Genomic DNA, 23213 nt, shown 5'->3' on the forward strand with positions numbered 1-23213 from the left:
TTCTGTTAACGTTACAAATGCAAATTCTTTTGTTTTCGTTTAGCAATCTATTTTAAGTAAATACTATTCTTACCAATTATATTCAACCTCCTCTCCATTTGGAACCTCAACTTTACATTCTTCTACGTGGCCTTCACCTTTCTTTATCGTTCTGTCTGCGGGTGCCTCAGTAAAGCGTATATGTTTATACTTTTCTCCCTGGCAAATAATGAGTTAAAATTGATTTGAATGGCATTTAAACTGATTGTACAAAAATGATAATATTAATAAATAAATTTATGAATTTATTTGTCACCAAAGCAATTTCACAAATCGATATAATTAAAAATAAAGAATAAAATCCCTTTTTGATTTTTTTCTCCGAATCTAACAAGTACTAATTTACTATTTTTTACAATCACATGTTCCGGGATTGACAGACCAAAACGAAGTTAGGCTAGATATATAACGTTGTTATTAAGATAATAAAAGGGACCTTTACACGAAAAGTATTCCATATAGGTTGAATATGAATGAAGGCAGAATTAAAGGAAAAATGAATTCATTTATACAGCATAGAACAGTATTTAAAGTGGCACATTGAGATATCTCTAGCAAAAGTAATCATAGCTTAAGAGATGCCATACAGAATGCAAACTGCCTGCACAGTAAGACAAACTGCACTGCTGCAAGTATTTAGAGAGCCTGTCAAACGCAAGTAAGACGCACACGTATTAACGATCTCCATTACATTTACATGATAATATACAAATACGAATAAATCGTATCGAAGTTGCTTTTTAAAACAAAAAAAAATAAAAGTTTGAACAAGATATTCTTACATTTACACGTATATATTCTATTTGTGAACAATTTTCCCCTTTGAAACCTTTAGGGCAATAACATGTCTCTTCAGAACCTGTTTTGATGCACGTTCCGCCATTTTGACAGCTAATTCCCTCACATATTTGCCCGCTTATACATCTTAAAATGTATAAAATGAAATATTTACATTTAAACACAAAGTTCGAGTATCTGGGACAAAATTCATGGATTTACAACATTTTTAATAGTCTTATCGAAGATGATTTAAAAAAAAATTGAATTTCTTTTTAGTCTACAAGTTAGATGGGATTAAATGAAAAGCAGCAATGTTACATGATTTCTATTATCCTAGTCATTCCATAAACCATACCAACTTCTATTTCAAACTCTTTTTTTTAAAAATTGAAATGAACAAAACTAACTTTTTCTCAAAGTCCTGGCGTATGCACATCTTATTTCCATTGCATATGCATTCTGTAATTATAGTAAAACACACTAAAGTACATAGTTTCCATGGATAAAACATTACACATAGATAACTATGAAAAGAAAACAAATCAATTCTGTTCAACAAAACATCAACATATTTACAGAAAATATTTTTAAACACTTTGTAAAAAGGACTTGTTAGTAGATAAATAAACAGCTAGTATACTAAACAAAAATATTGCAGAAAATTGTGTTACCTGTATTTGAGACGAACGAAATTTTTGCTTGAAATCCTTTTAAGGCCAAAGACACGTCTGTTTTGAATTCAAGGCGAAGAGAGTTACCAGGTGATAGGAAAGTTCGCCCATGTAGACTTTCACCGCAATATGGTCCACCAAGCATACCGGAGTCTGCAGAATTAATGATATTAATTAAAGATATACTTTACTCAAATTTGATATGATAGAAAATATTGATAAATGCTTACACATTTTCTTTGTAAATATAAAATAAACATGTTTTGACTTCTCAAAAAAATATAATGTTATGTTTAATGTTCTACATACTATAGGTGTTCACAATATGAATATATAGTGTCATTAAAAAACTGTCAGTTTTTTAAAGAGGGACCAACTTTAATTAACATGTAATAGGAAACTCAGCTTCCCATACATAGTTTATTCCACAGGAACACGACAATCTATCCAAAACAAAAAGATAACGATTTAAAAATAAAATTCATAAATATACTAGTATATATATGGGATTTTTTTTAAATCGTTATTTTTTTGTTTTGGATAGAATTTAGGGTTCTTGTGTTTATTCATTATTTTATTACACGCTGGCCGGCTTGTGATATGATATACGTAAGATGAAAATTCCATGGGGAAAAAATTGACCCGTGTTTTTGACGTCAAAGACCAAAACAAAATGATCTTGAGGTTTTGGTAACATGCTGAAAAATATTCGGGTAGGTTGGAAAAACATTTTTTTAATTAGTATTTTATTAAAATTTAACTGTATGTCAGATACATACACGATAGGATACTTCATTTTTGAAATAACATGTTGTAGGTTAATGCGGAAATACAGGGTCGGTTAGGTTACTGGAACCACAAGATCATTTTGTTTATTGCCTAATCTCGCGTGAATGAGTCTCGCGAGGATTGTCATTTATTTTTTGTTGAATATCAATATATGATTAAGTTATAATAATGATTTGGAAAAAAATACCTGAAGAAATAATTTAAGATGAAAAAGAAATGCTTTTATTTAGACATGTGACTAAAGTTCTCGCTAAAGAAAAACAATATCCAAGGAAAATGCGTTATTTACATTACGTGGTTTACACACGCATCGGGGTTTGCCTAAAATACGAATGTGATTTTTATGACGAAAGTGAACGAAAGTGAGCGAAAGTGACTTTAAAGATATTAATTATAGCATTTTAATAGAATTTTACAATAAAATTGCAGTTTGCAGACGAATAATATTAGAAACTAATTATATTTATTATCAAAAATAATCATAATATTGATTTAAATCGCCATATAATTTGGCATAATTTCTAAAATTTCTTTACACAGGTTTCTGAGATCTTCCTTTTGCTCACATTGAAAAAATACGAAAAGTGACTTTAAGATATCAAAAAAAGCTTTTAAATTGGAAAATTTTTGCTAAAAATACAGTTTTAGACGTATAATAAATCAAGAAATTTATAATATTTATTGTCAAAAATAATTCATTATGATGATTTAAATACCCCCATTTATTTGCATGATATTTTCAGCGATCTTACCTTTAAAAAAAGACCTTTTTCTTCCATTTTTGCTTTAATCTTCTTCTAAAATTAACATTTGGGGATTAAAATTATCAGGAAATTAAATTTTTACCCCCATTTGAAGCCGAAAGCCATTGGGAAATCAATTTTTTACCCTGTCTTTTTTTTTGTCAAAGTATTTTTCTGTTTAAACCCCCCTCATTCATTATTTTTCCAAATTACACTTTAAAAAAATTTCAAAAAAAAATGAACATTTCCCCAAAAAATGGGGTTTTCCAAAATTATGGCCCCTTTTTTCCCGTATTTTTCCCATTTTAAATTGCCAATTTTTCCTTTAAATCCCATTTATTTTCCCTTTCCCAATTTCCTTTTTAAAATTGTCTGGATAAAAGGACCGAAAAACCACCCTTACCTAGTTGGGGCAAAGGTTTAAAAAAAAAAAACTTTAAACCCGTTTCCAGGGAAACCCATCAAACTTTTCTTTTTTTGTCCGCTTTTAAAACGGGGGTATTTTTTCGCTTTTTGCCGGGTCGCTCGGTTCCCATAACCCCTTTTTGTTTTTCCCGGGTTAATTAAAATTGTGAACGCCCCCTTTTTCCCCAAAAGGGTCCCGGGAAAATTAATAGGGGGTTGGGTTTTCACTGACAGGGGTGACTCCCATTGATTTGGAAAATCAGAAGGGTTTAAAGGTTCCCAAGCTCCCCAATTTGGGGTCAATGGGTTTTTAAAAACCTTTTTTTGATGGTTTTGTTGGAAAAAACACCCGGGTCAAAAAGTTTTAAAAACGGGTTTTTCCCTCCAAATTTATATTAACCCTTTTTTGATTTTTTGGGGCCCCAAAAGTTCAAAAAGGGCCCAAGGGCAAAAGGACACAAAAAGGATTTTTTTTTTTTTTTAAAACCCTTTTAGGGCCCAAAAAATTTTTGTATGCTTTTATTTTTCCGAACAAATAAAAATTTTAGTACCCTTTGGCCCCGGAATTTTGGGGGAAATTTAAAAAGGGGCTCGTTTATGATTGGCCAAAAAAAGACCCCCATTTATTTTTTGTGAAACAAATAAATCCCCAAAATCAAAATCAAACTGGGCCCGAAATAATTTTAAAAACCCTTTTGTGGATTTAAAAACGAAACCCTTTTGGGATTTGGACATGAAAAGTTTTTTAAAAGAGGTTTATTTAAATTTGGGAGATGGCAAACCCATCGATTTTGGGTTTTTAGTAAGGGCAAAAAAAAGGTCCCCCCGTGGGCCCCCAAAAAAAAGCCCCAAAAAATTTTCCCCCAAAAAAATAGCTTATTAAACCTTTTTACCAGAAAACCCCTATTGATTTTAAGATCAGTAGGTCAAAGGTCACTAACAGAATGTATGAAGGGGGATATTTCGTGTTCTACAATCTTTTTTTCACAAGATACACACAGTGCAATTTTGGTGACATTGTGTACATAAAATTTTCATGTATGATCGCCACAACATGTAACTATGCAAGATCAAAGGAAGTTAAAATTCCTTTATTCCTACAATAGATATGACCCTTCCTTACTTTTTATACTGTAAACATATTTCACAAGTTATTTAACTTAATAACTGACTTTAACTAAACTTCTACTGCCGGCGTATAAATATTTAACTTGTTCAAAATAAGACATGTTCTGTAAGAATTTCATAGATTTCAAGCTTGAGCATAGTATAACGTTAACAAATTGAATCGGATCATCAACATAATTCCGTCGAAGATAGCTTATACTTATCGGAGATATATATATAGAATTTGAGTGATCTGTGTTATAATATTATAGCATGATATGGAGTTCAGATGCGCAGTAATATAATCACGAAGGCTGTATGCCTCAGTAATTAATTACAAACATCTGAACGACATACCGTGCTATATGTACAACACAGTTCAATCCAAATCAAGACCACTTCCATTCTAGCACGTCAAGAAAAAAAATATAGTTGAACTATATTTTTGTTGGTTAACTTTGTTTTCGCCTCGGAATTTCTAAAAGCAATGTTCTTTAAAGGCTATTCCAGTCGGTTGAAAAATAAAATGTCTTTAAATATAAAGTAATTTCAAACATTTTGAGAATAGCAATTTTGAAAGCGTTGGTAATTTTTTGTGTTTATTTCATTTTATTAATACAAAGTAATGCGCTGCATTGTGACGTCAAATTAACAATACTTCAAAAGTCTGTAATGCGCTAATGTCAGAATTAATTACATTGGTGTTCGTATTTATTTTAAGACAATTTGAGATTACTATCAGAACACAATTCAAGAAAAAGTTATTTCTTATTTTTCAGATTTATCAAACAAAATGTCGCGGTCAATTTGCGTGTTTGCAAATACGGAGGAAGAAAACAAGAACGGCTGGTGTATCTGCTGTGAAATATATCACGCTTCCGGCCTTCTTTCTTTATATACAGGAAATCTCCGAAAGTGTAAGAATTAGTATCAATAGAAACTATGCATCTAATTCAATTGTTTTTAAAAAAAAGTATCAATTTGTCACTGCTAATCTCACATGCACTCTTATCATGCTTTCTTTGCTTTAGAGTATTAAGTTTAAAAATATGCAAACATTTAACACTACAATTTAAATACCATTACTTATTCCAGAAAAAATTCTTAACGAATCAAAGATACAGTTGTCCGATTGTTTAATGCTGAAGTAGTCGAATTCTACCTGTACCACGTGTTTAGGAAATATATCATTATGTACAACAACTATACAATCTGTGTTGCTTTCGTATTTAGGTGCTGTATATACTACAATGCCGCTCCCTATATCGATTCCTTTGTACATTCGACTACAATCTGAAAACAAAACAATATAATGATAATCCTATACAAAACAAAAATTATACATGTATTAAATACTATTTATCTCACAAAGATAATTCATTACCTAATGTATGCTACCATGTAATTTTTTAAGAAATATTTGCTTATTGTGCATTCGATTTTTTGTTAAACTGAAAACGAATCTGTTAATTCAAACATTGTACAAGTGAAACAATTATAAATGTTTATTTTTCTAAATTCTGTAACAATAAAAAGCATAACCATTATTTCCACCAGCTGGAGATGGAGTTGTTGATGGTACAGGTGCTGGAGTAAAGTTGTCTTCGACAAACATATAATCAATTGCAAAACGTGCACCTTCTTGTTGAAGAAGATTTCTGTACTCAATAAACATTGAACTTGCATGATAAGGCAGAATTCCCAGAACACTGTCGCCACATACTGTACCGAGGGGTTTTCCTTTTGAAAAGTAATTAATGCAGGTACACTCTCAGAATAGTAAATAAATATGAACAAGCATATTCGTTGAATTTATATCCCCGTGCAAACATGCAAACTATAACGTACTACAGACCAAACTTATCATACAAACCCATGAAAATTAGCATTGCCAATCTAAAGGACATACTTTTTAAGTATTATGAAGTCAAAATAATTTAGACATTGTTTTATGTCAGTTGGTCATTCATTTTGAGTATTAATATAGGAATTACAACCTTAGTTTAAGATAAGAAAAAATAAAACTCGTATATTTTTTTCCAATTTGCAATAATTTAAATAATTTAAACCATCTCTATTTATTTGGCACTATATCCTAAAAAATTTAAAAAACTTATAGCTAATTTTTTGATTTTTGTTGTTGAATGTAATATAATCGGAAGGGTACGCAAAAATGTTTCGGGTTTTTAATGGGTGTATTAACAAAAAGAAAACTTTATTAGACATGTTACTGACATGCAAAAAAGACTTCACATTTTAGACTAGCGAACACCATTTATTTTTTGCATCTTTGCTCTTTGAAAAAAAATATAACAAATGAACATCATAAAATTTTTCTAAATTGGCCCAAAAAATTTGGGGAAAAAATTTTTTTTCAAAATTTGGGAATAAAACCCCAACCGAATAAGGGGCCCTTTTTTTTTTTTTTTTTAAATTTTTTTTCCCCTTTTTTTTAAAAAAAAAATGGTTTAAAAATTTTTGGTTTAAATTTTTTTGACCAAAACGAAAAGTAGTAAAAACAAAACTTTTTGGGAATTCTTATACTTTTTGCGTCTTTTAACGATCTACCCAAAACAGAACATGCAAAAAAATTTTAGTTTAAAAACGATTTGCCGATTTGTCTGTGGTGGGGTTTTTTAATGAAATAAATAGTAAAATGTTTTTTAAACATAACGGTGGGGGAAATTTTTGTTGATGAAAAGGGAATAATCTAATTATACAGAAAATAGACGTTTAGTTTTAGGAATGTGCTTAATATAAATAACACGGTTAGTCATTAAAATGCATTCACATACTTACGTGTACTGTGTCCTTCATAAATGATTATACTTTCCTCCTCACAACTAGCAGAGCCAAAATTTAGCATTTTTAGTTCCAAAGTAATAACTTTGTCCCTGGGTGCCTGAAAAATCATATGTTTAACGTTGTTTTTTTTCATATTCAGCCTGTATAAAATCATGTTCTTAATTTACTCCCCGTGCTTGATTCACAAACTGTTAATACCCATATCGAAGAGAAACTGTTAAAAATAGACAGGTCTTGGGACCTTCCATGTAATATACTTTCAACAAAAGTACGCATAGTCAATATATTCACTTATATCCATTTATAAACGCTTTCACTTGAGTTGAGATAATCAATATTTTAACTTATATCCAATCATATCCAATTTAGGAAATATATATCATTTTTGAATACATTGTTGTAGAATAATGCACGGTTCGAGAAGGTCGATAGGCCTCAGCGATTAATAACAAAGCATTTATACTAACATAAACTGTGCATTATTATACTTATTATGCGAGACAAATTTATATCTTTTTCCATTCTAACATGATAATAAAATGAAAATTGATAAAAACAAATCTGATTCCCTGCCTACTTTACTACGATAAACGTAGTAACTAGGGCAAGTAATCCAAACTAAAAGATTATGTTGAACTAAACTCTACACTGAGCGAAGATGTAAAATCTACATTTTGAAAAAAGGTCTAATGATCGTCAAATATAAAATGTGGTAACAAGATTTTTCTGTGATATGGCCTACTTTTTACTTTATGTGACACATTTTCAAGCTCTTGCGAGATTACACAATAGAAACATACAAACAAAGTTTGAAAAATTATGGCCTCTAGATTTGTACGTCATGATCTTGTTTTTTGTTGTTGTTTTTTATTACCTAAGACCTATCTTCAAACTCATCTGATAAACCAATGAGATAAAAATTCTGACAATTGCTGTACAAAGTAACCAATTACAGAACAATACATGGTTTTCATACAGAGGTTCAGTGCGCCCTAGTTTTACATATAAACTTAACGTTAACTGTATGCTTACCTCAATTTTGCTGTATTAAGCGTACAATTTGGGTCACGTGATCATCCGCAGTGTATCAAGATCAGAACAAAATGGTGTCTTCTTATTTTTACTTAGATCTAATCGAGATGACCTATCTTTGAATTAATCCGAGGAATCACTAATATTATTATTCTTACAAAGTTTGATGAAAATCTAATACAAATGGTGATATCCAGAGTATTACGTGTTGACGACGGAAGGCGGTTGACAGACGCCGGATCGATTAAACATATGCTTACCATGATATAAATTAATTGCCAATATGCAATGAGCTCGATAGAATTGCGTAAATCGATTCTATTCAATTAATTGGTTTAGGTCTTTGATTTAAAACCACTTGCCTATAACTGCAATGGGTTCGAATCCTGCCATGGACTGACATATAATATGATCTAACTAGCTAGCTCATGGAGCATGCCTGAAATAATGCACACAGAGGCACTTGAGCGTTTCTCCACGTGAAAAGCTGGAATGTTGCCATGCTATTACCTGTATTCTGTAAAAACAATCCTCTTTTAAATCATCTTTATTCATTATTCTTGAATCTTCACCACCCAATATACTACCAATGCACTTAGAGTCATCCCTACCTCCTGCAAAAGGTTTCATCATTTTTACATAAAAAACAAAACATTTGATCCCTATTAAATGTAATTATAGGGTCTATGGACACGGTGTAAATCTATGAAGCATGATATCTTAATGCCAAGCGGGATTTTTCTCCCTTTTATAGGTCAAGTTATTGTGGCAAACATTTAACAACGAAAAATTTAACCCCATGACAAAGTAACCAATGAACGAGCACATGAATATGACATTTCTATCGTTACCCTACATGAACGGTGCGTTAAATGGAGTGCATGTATTAATTACCCGCACTCCAAAGCATGTTCTTGAATTGCCTCCTTTGGTCTGGAGTTTACTTATTTAAACAGCAGAGAAAGGGGTAACGATAGAAATGTCATATTCAGATGCTCGTTCATTGGTTAATTTAATATGGGGTTTCATATTGTGACAACAGGGATACAGTATTGAATTATGTTGAACGAATAAACATATGTAAAGCCTATATTGTACAAGACGCTAAGCCCTATATACGCGAGCTCTGTTAAAATCAAATATAATCGGTATTGTAATCAATAATATAAATCAGATCAGAACATAAAATGTAAATGAAACTGCAAATTAAACTAAGAATAACATTGGAAATCAACATTATTTGTATTGTAATAGAATTACCCAGATTACAAGATGGATTTTTTGTAGACTTTTTTTTTACTCTGAACAATGTTTAATTAATGACATTAAATCAAAGAATGATTTACAATAGACGATCACATGGTGCAAACGCTGGAAGTACTTTGGTATCATTTTATAAGTTGTAAAATAATTACTTTTACTCGACTCGATGATGAATTTGAAACCCATGTCTGCAAATGACACATCCGACTTGAATTGTAGTTGGATTTCGCTCTTAAATGTGATATAGGTCAATGGGTCCCAACCACAGTATTTGCTTGTTGTCCCACCAACGCCCTTTTCTGTAATCTCAACATAGTCCATGCTACCAAATATGATAATTACAATATTAATAAATGTGATTCACAACCAGCACGATTAAAGCTTACTTATTATAAAAAATACGTCATTAAGAAAGTTTATTAAATAACTATATGTTATTAGTCCTATAAAAAAAGCACCTGCCACGTTCAATAACCCTATGACCCTAAGCCTTATAACAAGGCCAATATCTATATCACTTTTCCGGCCCCGGGCCGAAAAGTGATATAGATATAAAGCCCGCATTTGAAGTAATTTGATTGGCTGATAAAGCAGGGCCAAAAAATGATATAGATTTCTGCAAGTAAAGCTGGGAAATGGCAGCCATTTTGTTTTAACTCGGTCCATGTGTAGTCGCCAAATGAAACAAAATATTCTCAGTTTCAAACATTCACGTCATGATTTAGTAGTGTTTAACCAATTGTGTTATAAATTTACAACGTGTAGATTTCACAACATTTACCGACTTAGATTGCAAAGTCGTCTGCGTCTGGGAGACAACAAAAAATGTCGAGAGAATCGTCGCCTAGCGAAGAAATGCTAGAACTTCTAGCTAATGACTTATTATATCTAGATAAACTATGTGAAGACGAACAGTTGGATCCAGATGTACTTTCCAAGCTTGAAGAAGAGTCGGTGGATAAGCCCCACCCATTAACAGATTCAGAACCGGATTCTGCCGGACATGGGGAACGCTTTAAGATAGTTTCAGTAGGAGACTGTGACAGTTTCATTAAAGAAAATGAAAATAAAAACACACACTATAAGACCAGAAGTGATGTTAAACTAATGTTTGACTGGATGGACTGGACTGGACAAAATATATAATTATCATTTGTTGGCATTCAATTTAAAATGTCATGTTTTTAAGTTAAGATTGTTTTAACCATAACAGCCTAAGGTCTCAGTACAAATCTGTTGTGCAGTAATTTTGACCCATTAAAACAGTCTGTTATAAATCCTTTTTGTAATTTTCTAGTACAATGGCAACATGTAAAATACAAGCCGAAGAGAAGAATATTGGTTATGGAATACTTCTGTTGATATTCAGTGTTATAAAAAGTGTATTTATAGGTATATAAGAAATATTTATATTCATTACAGGTGATGCACAGACCCTTCTTCAGACAGTATGGTTGAACAATGGCGTTTACTTTGGAATGCGTGGTAGACAGGATCATACAAACCTTCTTTGGGGAGACATTGAGCTGAAAAGAGCACCAGACTCTCAAGAGTACTTGGAATTTACAGGTTTGTTGAATTGTATGAAATGCTTGTAATTATTAGCTTACAGTGAAACCTGCCTTAGCTGTCAGTTCTATTAAGCAGCCACCTGTTTTCAAAATGTCACAACAAAATGTTTCCAAAGTAATTGTTGTTTTTGTTTTCACCTGTATTTAGCAGCCACCTGTGCTAAGCAGCTAAGTTTTGTGTCTCCCTTGCCTGTCTGCTTAATTCAGGTTTGATTATATTCTATTTTTCAGTATATAAAAAGCTTATCAAAATTAACAGTTATGACACACTTTCACACTTTCTTGTTAAGGGATGACTGAATATTAGTCCCTTTTGAATACTTTCAGAGAGAAGTACGAAAACAAGGAATGGATCTAGCCGAAACTCTAAGTTGCTCCCAAGGTTTTTGCAACACTTGGTGATGAGTTTTGTCCAGTTGCCATCTACAAAGAATATAGACGTCGAAGACCAGCCGATCTGCTAGACAATAATAGCAGGTTTTACCTTCAGCCAATAAATACACCCAAAACAGATGTCTGGTATTCACATCAGCTTGTCGGAAAAAATAAACTTGGAAAAATAATGAAAGAATTAGCTGAGAAAGGCCAACTAGAAGGCCGAAAAGTAAATCACTCCACAAGAAAAACATTTGCCCAAACACTACGGAAATAGCTCATCTAGGAGGTTGGAAAAACCTGCAAACAATAAATGCTTATTCCACCCCTACCTTAGAACAGCAGGCTCAAGCTTCTGACATCCTTTCAGACCATATGCGACCATCTTCAAGAAACGATATCGTTACACAATGCCATGTTCAAACAATTGAACATGAGAATGCATCTGTATTGGCAGATATAACACCAATAATGAACACAAGTAATACTTGTAATACACTTGATGCTAGTCACTGTGTTTCTTCAAATGTCTCAAAACAACACTCAAATCCGTTTGCAGTTTTATGTGGTGCTAATATTTCTGGAGGTACTTTTAACATTAACATTGTGTCAGGGAAGAGAAAGTTTTCTGATGTTGGGAGCTCGCAGGAATCACAGTAAACAGTCTGACAATCACATTTTGTTGTATATGTAAAAATTTAGGTCAAACTGATAAAATGTAGTTATTTTTACAGTTATTCTTTGTTATAAGTAAAATATGTTAGAATTGGATATTTACAGTAATTAAAATATGTTAGAATTGCAATAAGAAGAAATATCCGAGGATTAAATGTGAAATATTATAAGTACATGTTGTTATTTAATAAAATTGTCAATAAATAAGTGATTTGATATTGGCCCTGTTATTTATCCTCGGGTGAGTCGTATTGGCCCTCGGCCTTCGGCCTTGGGCCAATACGACTGCCCTCGGACAAATAACAGGGCCAATATCAAATCACTTATTTATTAACATATAGTTATCCGCCTTGTACTTTTTTATTTTGTAAATCTATTTTTCAGCTATCCATATAAATAACTAAACGTATAACCACTTCCTAGTAGGCGATTTCTGAAACAGAATTTTAATTTGAAATATTTCTGAACTGAATAATCTCACATTAGTCAAAGAAAATCTTGTTTAACGAACTACATCAAATGTATGTAATAAGAGAAAAAAAATGTTTGTTTTAAGTTCAAATAGGAGTTATATTTTAAATGATGTCAATAATCCTTTTTCATTTTTACTCGTGACTTATCCTTCATATATTCTACTTCTTCTTATAAGGGGAAATTTTCAGGGTTTTAATTTTATTTTTTTTCTGCACTGGATATTAGTATTATTTAAAAGTAGAAAAAATGGAGTATAATTCTTAAAATTTATTTGTCAGACTTACTTGCCCTTGATAAGTAAATTATTATTTGAAGTTAAAAGGGAAAACTGAATCATAATGTTGATGGCGAAGAAGTGTTCTAAGTGTAAATCATTATCTTTGATAGCTTTTGAGTAAATAAACATTGATTAATTGAGTAAATAAACAATAAAAAAGGGTTGGTAAGTATCTTCCCCATTGCCTCTAGTTTTTATTTCTTTGATTAACCCCCCCCCCTTCCCCCGGTCTCCTGTCCCCTTCCCCTTTGTGGGCCTATTATTATTTTCTTTGAATTCCTAATCAGTTACAAATTATTTATCATTTAATGATTAACGTGTCGTTGCCCTGTCCTTTTTATGTTTGGGGTCCACCTGGGCTCCTTGCCATTGGTTCTTGTTGCTGGGTCATATGGGGTTGCGTTCATTGAACGCCGCCTTTCCTTGTTGATCTTGTTTTTCATATTTTAACTAGAAATCATTTATAAAAAGTGCCAGAAATGGCAAAACAAGATTTCCTATATTTTGAATTATCTGTCTCTTTGACATGGCCTCACATTTTTTATAAAGAACAAGTTTAAAGTATGTAGTGTCGATGGATTTGGAAAACTATATCTTAAGATCTTAACAAATAGGTAAAATAAAATTTACATGATTTCTGTAGTTAGTAAAGAGTCCCAACCCTGATGACTTGAATACCATTGGAAGAGTGAAGAGTCTGCTCTAACTGCCTTGCTGGTTAAAGAGTAAGATAACGAGTTTACCTTTAAAATATGTTAAAAGTGAAATTCGCCTATATGGAACATTTTTTCTTCTTCCAATATACTTGCCACCTTCAACTAACTGGAGTTTACTGCCAGGTTAATGCGCAAGACGGAAAGAAAGAGTAAAAATAGTAAGGAATATATACAGTGCAGCTTTAAAACGGACAAGAGTGTGGTTTAGATATAGAGTTGGGACAGATGAGTACGGAATGACTCAACTGTACCGGCTGACGTAGCGTCCGGAGGTAGGCTGTTCCGGTCTTTGATGGTACGTGGGAAGGATTGTTGACGGTATTGTGTACGGCAGTAGGGTATCTTGTAGGATAGTTTGTGTGAATTTCTTGTAGATGTGGAGTTGGAGGGTATGAGTTGTGAATTGTCTAGAGCGACCTTGTTGTTGATGACATCATTTGATGTAGAGCATGATCAGTCTGGCCTTCTTGCGACGTTCTTGTAATGATTTCCATTCAAGGTCTGCAAGCATGTCTGTGACGCTGGACCTGTTGTGGTACTTGTTTTTAACATACCGTGCAGCACGTCGTTGGACCATGTCTAGACGGTGTATGTCTCCCTTCTCGTGGGGGTCCCAGACAGTGCTCGCATTCTCCACCGTGGCGCGGACAAGAGCTTTGTAGGCTGTTTCTTTGGTGGAAGTAGAGGCGATGCTAAGGTTTCTTTGCAGGAAGCTGGTGGTAAAGTTTGTTTTTTTTACAAATGTTATGTATATGTTGGCCCCAGTCTAGGTTGTTATTCAGGGTTCATCCAAGGTATTAAGCTGATGTGACGTGCTCTAGAGTATGACCATGAAGAGTGTAGCTACGGCAGATGGGGCTTCTTTTCTTTGAGATGGTGAGGACTTGGCATTTGTCTGAGTGGAATGACATTTTCCATTTCTCTTCCCAGACAGCTAGTTTGTCGAGGTCGGCTTGTAGGGTGGAACAGTTAGATAGGCCAGCGTATCATCTGCAAATAGTCGGACTACTGCGTTGAGACCCTCTGGGATGTCATTTATATAGAAAAGGAACAGACTCGGGCCAAGGACTGAGCCCTGTGGGACGCCGGATTTTACAGATTTAGACAGGGTCTTTCAAATATTGAAAGACCCTGATTTAGATGACAATCTTACATGCATAAACAGGGATCAGAACCCATTGGTTGCCAATATTTTGTATATTTTCTTAAGTAAATGAGTTAGCAAACTGTTTTTACCGGAACGTGCAAGATATCAAGAAATGAACAAAGATCTATTCCATGTATTCTTGTTACAAATTACGTGCAAGTGAAACTGTGAAATCATAAATTAGTCACGATAACTTTTTGTTTCCACTAAACTAAATGTAACTTTTTATTACAGATCTGAACACGGTGTTAAAGTGTTAGAGTAGTTATCTCAAAAGTCCCAAATTACAAGTTTTTTTACTGCATGATACGTATCTGTCCCTTTGTAAACAAGTTATCACAAAAATAATGATCGATTCAGCCAACTATCACGCCAAAAGGGCGGCATTTATTTGCAGAAGATTAGCATGGTCTTTCTTGAAAACCTGCAGGCAGTTATGGATATACTTCCCATCTACTCTTGTTTGCGAATGGTGTCGATCTGAAATTATTCTTATATTTTGAAGAAAAAATGCCGCTGCAATAAGTCTCGTTTAATAATGTTGACTTTCAATGACGATATAACTATAAGGAAAACGAAATATTTAGTACAAGAGAAAAACAGTAAGAGACGATCAAGATCCGAGAATGCGGTGGAAATATGTTAGAAATAATACACTTCGGGGAACACAATGTGTAAATTTGTCAGGCTACGACATTGTACAATATGTGTATGTGTATTATCAACTTTAAGTGGTTAGACGGGATATATAGTTTAAGTATTGTTCATACCATAAGATCAAAGCACTACAGATTTGTCTAACGGTGAAGTGTTCATTTTTATGAATTAATTTTATTTCTATGAATTAATAGTGAAGTGTTGTGAAAACAAAGCTTGGTGTAACGTGACGATGCAGATTTTCATACATAAACATACGGAACACATCGACCTTCTACAATGTAATTGAAGAGATTCTACCGCGTGACTTCAATTTTGGGTTACAGATGCCAAATTTCATTAAATGACAGGAGTGTCACATTCAATATTCAATGATACCCGTTGTATTTTCTTTTCCAAAATTGTACGTAAATTTCTGCATATATAGGTTGGGAACAGTAGTTTAAGAAACCAAGTTGGTTTGTAACTATTTGAATTGCACCTTTATTTTTATCTTGAAATAACAGTTTCTTTAATTTTCATATCAGTGTGGTTTATGTAGTGTACAATATGCCAGAGTATCAGTCCTTGAAGATTCCCGAGCATGACATCAACGTATTTGTGGTATGTAAAGTGTTGCATCGATTCAATTTTTATGCTGCTTGAGTAACATTACATTTTGACCCTGTTGAAAATTGTTTGTTTTTTTCAACGTTGAAAACTGAGCCTGGGTCACTGTTCAAAATTGAGAATTGACTTTGCCAATAATTCAACATGAAATTTGATCAAAAAGTCGTTGTGAAGTGATCCATCGTTAAATTTTGAACAAAAGGGCGAGCGTCTAATTAGGGGAAGTAACCGTTACATGTTTGCGGATACACTACAAACCTTTCGCATTGGTTACTTCCCCTGACCAGTACAGAAATGGTAATGAGAGGTTAAAGTAGCATGGTGGTTGTAGATCCTTAACTTATGTGAGTGAATTTTAACTAGTGTGATATCTTTTAAATATACTACTCAAAATTTGATAGAGGCCTCTTATTCGATTGTATACTAGTAAAATGTTAATGGGTATACAACAATTAATTAGTAACAAGTGATATTTTGATAGTGTTGATATTAATATTTGTTTTTTGTTATGTTCTAATTAATCACTGTAATCTGGACTAGGGTGGTTGTTAAGGTTTTTGTGCATGGGTGATACAAGGGGAATGAATTTGAAAGTGAGTGAAAGTTTAAAGATGTTGTCAATATCGAGTGTGACGTCTATTTGCGTTGATCACGACATTGTACAGTCTCCCAATGCTTCTGATAAGCTCGCGAATGGCGTCTTGTGGGATTCGAATCCACTCCTCTAAGAGAGTCTGTTTAAGCTCCTTTTAACTTCGTTGAAAATTGGGTCATTTTTCAAAGAATTTCCATAAAATTTCAACGCTGAAAATCGAGCCCTTCCATTTGTTTAATGACCCACTTATGCATGAAATATTAAACGCCGTTGAAAACTGATCAGTTATAAAGAAAATAGACAGACCATTCTTGAACATGAACATTGATGAGTGTTCCGAATATTTTTGCAAAATATACCTATGGTCATGTATATGAAACCGCAATGGTCTCAACCCATTAAGCACATTTGCTATTCTTAATGCAAAATTTCAACATGTAAATTTTGAATTCTGCCATAATCAGTCTTAGTCAAATAGAGCCAACAATAATTTTCGATAATGTCTTTTTGGCGTTCTTTGAGGAAACGTTTTTCATATGGATATACAAAGTATAACATTTGCATAATAAGTACAGGTGCATTTAAAGTTGAAAACATCATTTAATGTGTACTAGTATTTTGTGCATTACTGCTTATACACCATTTGTATAACTGAAGATCTGAGACAACATATTGACTCCTAATGACTCTATTTTACTAGCTTTATAAAGGTAACAATATGCATTTAAGAAAACTATTGGTTACTTACCTACAGTTCTCGCTTATTTCGACGCTGAAGTAGTCAGATTTTAAGATCATGAAATGATCTTGGGCGGTCTTAAGAGTCCATGTACAGTCTTCATTTGCTCTAAATAGAAAGGCGATCAAAATTTGAATATACTGTACATACAACAAATACAATAGAAATATGTTACTTAGATCGTTTGTTAACTTTTTTTAAATTTAAAGTATTAAAGATGCTGTCTTAATTAAAGGCAGCGTGCCTCCAGATTCAAGCTAACTTTCGTGATTTTTTTTAAAAAATGTTTTTAAATGTAAAATATTGTGTCGTGAATAAAGAAAGTAATTAACACATTACAAATTGTACTTACAAGCAACGTAAATGACCTAAAAAGGTCGAAATATGCAGAAATGATTCTTACAGCGTTAGTCACGCAGTAGAAATAAGGTGATAAATACTGCAAAATTTGTCAATAATTTCACGTAACATGTAAATTATTACTGTAATCTTTTGACTTTTCTAAAATATCAGTACTTTTTTTCTTAAGTTTGATTTTCTTAAATATTTTGGCTCATCGGGAGGCATGGCGCTTTAAGAAAAAGTACATCTTCAAAAACTTTTTTTTTAAATGATGGCTGAGAAAACAATTTCAATCTTTCTCACTTTGGAAAGTTACTAAGTTGGTTTATTGACATGACTGATTTAGTGCCACATGAAGACGGCTTACTTACTGTAATATATACGGACATGACAAAAGAAAAAGTAGTTTGTATACACTGAAATCTTCAGATAAATTGATTTATACAGTTCAAAAAGTTTTGATGATGGCAAACTGTAGATCAATAAAACTTTAAAATTCTAATTGATAACAAAATATTTTGGAGAGTATGTACTTTAAAATCTGTGAAATAACAAGATTGGTTGTTTTGATTGGTTGTTTTGATTGGTTTTTATTTGTTTGGGTCGTCAGACCAAACAAATAAAGGTAGCGAAATTTCCGACTCTGATGCTGTTAATTGCAAATGCCGAAAGTAGTCCGCTTTTTTGAAGCAGTTACTTCCCTTTATATGTACACTAACGCCGAAAAATTCAGGTGAGATCACTGCGTAAAGATTGTCAAATGACAGGCGCATTAATTTTCAAGCAAAATAGTTCCCGAATGGTCGAAGATTTCTAATATTGTTTTATTCTTTATAGATTTACATGTTTATAGTAAGCTACATGATTATTTACATATGTGTTAAACAACCGGTTTAGCGTCGAAATAATAAGAGTTACAAACCCTAATTTAGAATAATATGGTTTTCTTCAGGCCATTTACATATAACTTCACCGTGGCCGAGGGGTTTGTACGCTCGCTTAAGAATCGAGAGGTCTGGAGTTCAAATCCCAGTTAAGGTCAACTCATTTTTTTAAATTGTTTAAGTCAAATAAACATTGAGTTGAATATCAGTGTTGCAATTAGTCTTATAGCCAATTTACTACAGTTCAAACACTGGAAAGCATTGTTGGCGCTATACAAAAACAAATTGGTTTATAATCACACAACCTTCACCTTTCTGACATTCTGAGACCCAAACAAATTCAGCGCCTTCTGAGCTTTGATTTTTCCTTTTACGGGATGAAAACATTGGAAAGAGTTGAAGTTAGCCTCACTTTCATACATTATAATGCGTAACAGATTTTCAAATAACAATGTACTAAATAAAATATAAATCGTGTGAGATAAGAGTTAGCTGCATTTATTCTGTTTTTACTTTTCATATGGTATATTCAAGTCACATAGGAGCGAATCTTCTATGAACTTTGCCTTATTATGTATGAGAATTACTTTGAAATTCAGCATGAAATACCTGTAGAATCCTGTGCCGTTGAATAATTCCGTCCGGAGCTGAATTTCAGCTACACCGCCCGTTTGTTCCAAATCAATTTCTTCACCACACGGTGCTGTAAAACAGTGCAATTTACGGAATATGCTTCATAACAGGCAATCTATGAAAATTTAATTTGATACGAGTAGTGTATGCGGTATAAACACAATTTTATCAGTCGGCGATTTACGTCAATTTGGAATTCTGGCGTCCAAAGACAGTTAAATGTCCAAATCATCCTTCGCTATTTAGTGAACTAGTGAAACACGTTTGAATGAATGTATATATACAGATTGGTTTATAGCATGTGCCATTGATCGCATTACTGCGGGGCCCCTAAAATTATCGGCGTCCGAATTCCGAGGCCACCTCATATTTCCGGAGTACCAAACGAAATTTTCATTTAAAAATGGGGGTCCTTTCGTATCTGAAGGGGGCCTTTATTTCCACTTTTGGCATTAGTGTCGTTGTTAATGCGCTACTCCTTGGCAGGGCTTGTTTTTATGACGCAGTCTTGTCCCGGTACTTTAGCGTTCTAGCGCACTTATCAAGTAACATATTTATGTGTTTAAAGAAGCATTCGTTCGGAATTGTTCTTGATTGATATTTATATTACAAACCTTTTTTCTGGCATATAAGAAATCACAATCAAAGTAATACTGAACATATTTTGTATAATATATAATATATTAATTGGATTTGCTATGCATTTGCAATGCATGTTAACAGCCAGTCATGGCCAAGCAACTACCATCCTTTTAAAAATACGTAATTACTGTTATTATATAGATTATGGCATGTTAAACGTTGCAAAATTCAATAAATTTATTTCTTGGTCTATATTCAAAATTTATATAATTTTATATTCCATACCATAATATTTATTCAATACTACTAAATATTTGTTCATAACAAAAATATTTGTGCGCGATAATTTTCTGTATATATGTTCTATATTTGAAAATATATATTGTCAATTGAAAATATTTATTGTAGTAATACTGAAAAACATTTATTCGATAATTTGAATCATGGGATAGAACACTTAGCATATTAAGCTCCGCCTATAAATTAAGCACGAATTTCTGATAAAGCGTTATCATCCTAAATAAACTATACTATAGTTTAGTTGAAATGATCAGTGTCCCTGTGCGTGTCATGTAAAAAGTGCATATGCTTTATCCTCCTTCTGAATAAAAATTGGAAATAGATTTAAAAGTCTTCAGGACATACAATGGGATGATCAAAAATAAACCGGACTGAGGCTGTCAATTGAAGAATTTTCAAACTATCACTTATTATTATATATCACAATTAATCGGAAAACTATACTTGTAAACTGATGTTATGTCTAATTTGATAACGCAAATAGCTTGAACGTAACAGTGAAGTGAAAAACCATTACAACGCACACCGGCGCAGTTCATTAATTTGCGCTGACAATAGGCGCTTTATGAAGTGTATATTTTTACAATATGGCACAATTAGATTTCAAAATACGCCGTAACGTCATGAGACATATTTGACGATGCCAGACAAAAATGACTTTTAAACCACATTTATCGTTGCAATCACAATTTATATGCCACTTGTAAAAGACAAACTCGCGTTAAAAATATGTCGTCTGAACGTCACGAAATTTGATCTATAAGAAATTGTGTCAATAGTAAGGCGAGAAACTGTCTAAAACGTAGAAAGGGATAATGGAAAAAGGGAACGGTTAAGGTAGCCACAACATAGTTTTTGATTGACATAAATGATTAAGAAAGGGTGATTGAGAAATTGCAAAATTATTCTAGGTAAATACACGTGTGTTTATAAACTATTTCAACATCAAAATCCTGAAATTTAACTTATCTTTTTATCATGATTTAAAATTAAACTTACCTTCCCTCTTAGAACGTAAATTCTGTATAGCTGTTTCAAGAACATCTGGAAATGTAACATGAGAAAAGCTAAACTTCACCAAAATGGCGAAAATCAAACAGTTAAATCCATGCATCTTGTTTTTATAAAACGTATTTTTATCATAAAAAAAACAGACGCTGGTTTCAAATTGGCTTGCAAGTGTTCACTTGTTTTTTCGCTATTAAGAATACTCGGAAAACAGGATGTGATCTTTTTTATTTCCTGCTGTAAAATAGTTGGTTAGGTCGAGTGTTTCAAGAGCACACGCTTGTTTAATTCATAAACAATTCATTTCTCATTATAAAGTACTATAAATATTTTTGGAAACATAAAAAAAGTGTTGGTAGGATAAATATAGCAATAATAAGATTATGTTCATGAAGTTCATTCTTTAATTCTAGATGAAAGTTATACAATCTAATTATCTTCTTTTAACTGAAGTCATATACATAAATAAATACAAAAATAATTAGTCGTACACAAATCATTACATAAAAATATACATAAATCATATACACAAACATATACACAGATATTATACATACGTTAAAGTCAAATTATAAATTGCACATGATTAAATATAAATATTTTGACAACATTCAAACTAAACAGAAAGATTCAATTATCAATCATCCTGTCAAAACTTGAGATTCGATTATCAAAAGGCCAATCAAACAAGTTATTAATTTTTACATAACTATTAAGTTATTGGTGTAGATGTATTCTTTTTTGTGTTAAGTCGAATTTACAATGGCACTTCTGAAAAAGGTCAGGTCAACCTTCTTTAAATGTTAACATGCCGAATGGCCAAATTTTTCTATAGGTTTATCTGTTCTTCTGATGTTAAAATAAATAATACCACGTTACATTAGACTGCTGCAAGGAGAGTGAAATATGGTGCACATTTCAACATCTTTTATGAACAGATTAAACTGATATGAGTGTATAATTATGTCAAGAACGTCCAAACATAACGTTCTCTCGCATAGACAAAATCAGGCCTAGACTATAGTTTGCAGAGTTCACGTCTTTACCCTTATCAAAAGAACTATCAAAGAAAAGACGTCCAGTAATTGTTGCATATTCGACACAGTCTACAGAAAACATTATATTCAACGCATTTAGTGTTTGAAATGATTTGATGTGTTAACACTCAAAGTAATCATTTGATGTTCTCTGCCTGATTATAACAAACTTTGTTGTAGAAATTAAAACAATCTAATAGTACATGTAGTATTAAATAAACAGTTGTAATTTGGAACATTATACAATACTTAAAAATGAATTCAAAATCATTTTCTGTATAAACAATTATTTTTTGAGCTAAAGGATTAAAATGGTACCTTTTTATATACTTTAATGTTAATGTGAATTTGCAAAGATGCGACCCGATATTTTTGTGGTATGACATTGACAAACGGGTACGGGTTTCCATTTTTTCCACTGGGTTTTATTTGTTTTTTCCTGGGTGAGTAGACCACAATTCGCAAGTTTCATGGTAAAGGAAATCAAAAATGTTTTTGTTTTTACTGTTTTCACGTACCTAACTTTATCTATCATATATGAAAACTGGAATATATCTTCTATAATGCCAATACGTTTACAAGTATAATTGATACATAATTGTGTTAAATCCAGTCGTGACATTATACAGTATTACTATAACTTCTCCAAGATAAATTATGTTCAAGACTTTCCATTATCGTTGCGAATATCTCATTGTTAAGAGATTTTATCTGAGAAGCAGTTTGCCCCGATTTCTCTTTAGCTTTGTTCTTGTTTTACTCTTGTACAATGCCACACCGTTTTATATTCTTAATAGTTGACCTCGTAGCGGCAAAGCTAAGCAGATTATAGCAATTTCACAGCTTACTACTATCATAGTTTACAGCGCTTTGCATTGCTATGTAGCTATCCATGCATTTAGCTGGGAGCTGTCTTTCATATTTTTCTCATTACAATTTTTATTTTATTTCATATTTT

General features: G+C 32.5%; 1 protein-coding gene across 1 annotated transcript in view; it reads right to left on the reverse strand.

Moving 5' to 3' along the window:
- The window catches only part of LOC132754125 (bone morphogenetic protein 1-like), a 29733-nt gene extending 8336 nt beyond the window's left edge, over window positions 1–21397 (reverse strand). Inside the window, exons 1-12 of the mRNA XM_060744719.1 lie at window positions 21210–21397; window positions 19305–19398; window positions 17479–17577; window positions 9787–9956; window positions 8882–8985; window positions 7334–7436; window positions 6077–6274; window positions 5615–5827; window positions 1491–1643; window positions 1227–1278; window positions 822–963; window positions 74–198 (exon numbers count right to left, since the gene is read on the reverse strand). Coding sequence (XP_060600702.1) covers window positions 74–198; window positions 822–963; window positions 1227–1278; window positions 1491–1643; window positions 5615–5827; window positions 6077–6274; window positions 7334–7436; window positions 8882–8985; window positions 9787–9956; window positions 17479–17577; window positions 19305–19398; window positions 21210–21324 — 1568 coding nt within the window. The 5' untranslated portion in view covers window positions 21325–21397. The remainder of the gene's footprint in view (window positions 1–73; window positions 199–821; window positions 964–1226; window positions 1279–1490; window positions 1644–5614; window positions 5828–6076; window positions 6275–7333; window positions 7437–8881; window positions 8986–9786; window positions 9957–17478; window positions 17578–19304; window positions 19399–21209) is intronic.
- Window positions 21398–23213: the final 1816 nt, after the last annotated feature.

Source organism: Ruditapes philippinarum, unplaced genomic scaffold, assembly GCF_026571515.1.
Source record: "Ruditapes philippinarum isolate M1 unplaced genomic scaffold, ASM2657151v2 ctg4765_1_1_1_1, whole genome shotgun sequence".
NCBI classification, from domain to species: domain Eukaryota; kingdom Metazoa; phylum Mollusca; class Bivalvia; order Venerida; family Veneridae; genus Ruditapes; species Ruditapes philippinarum.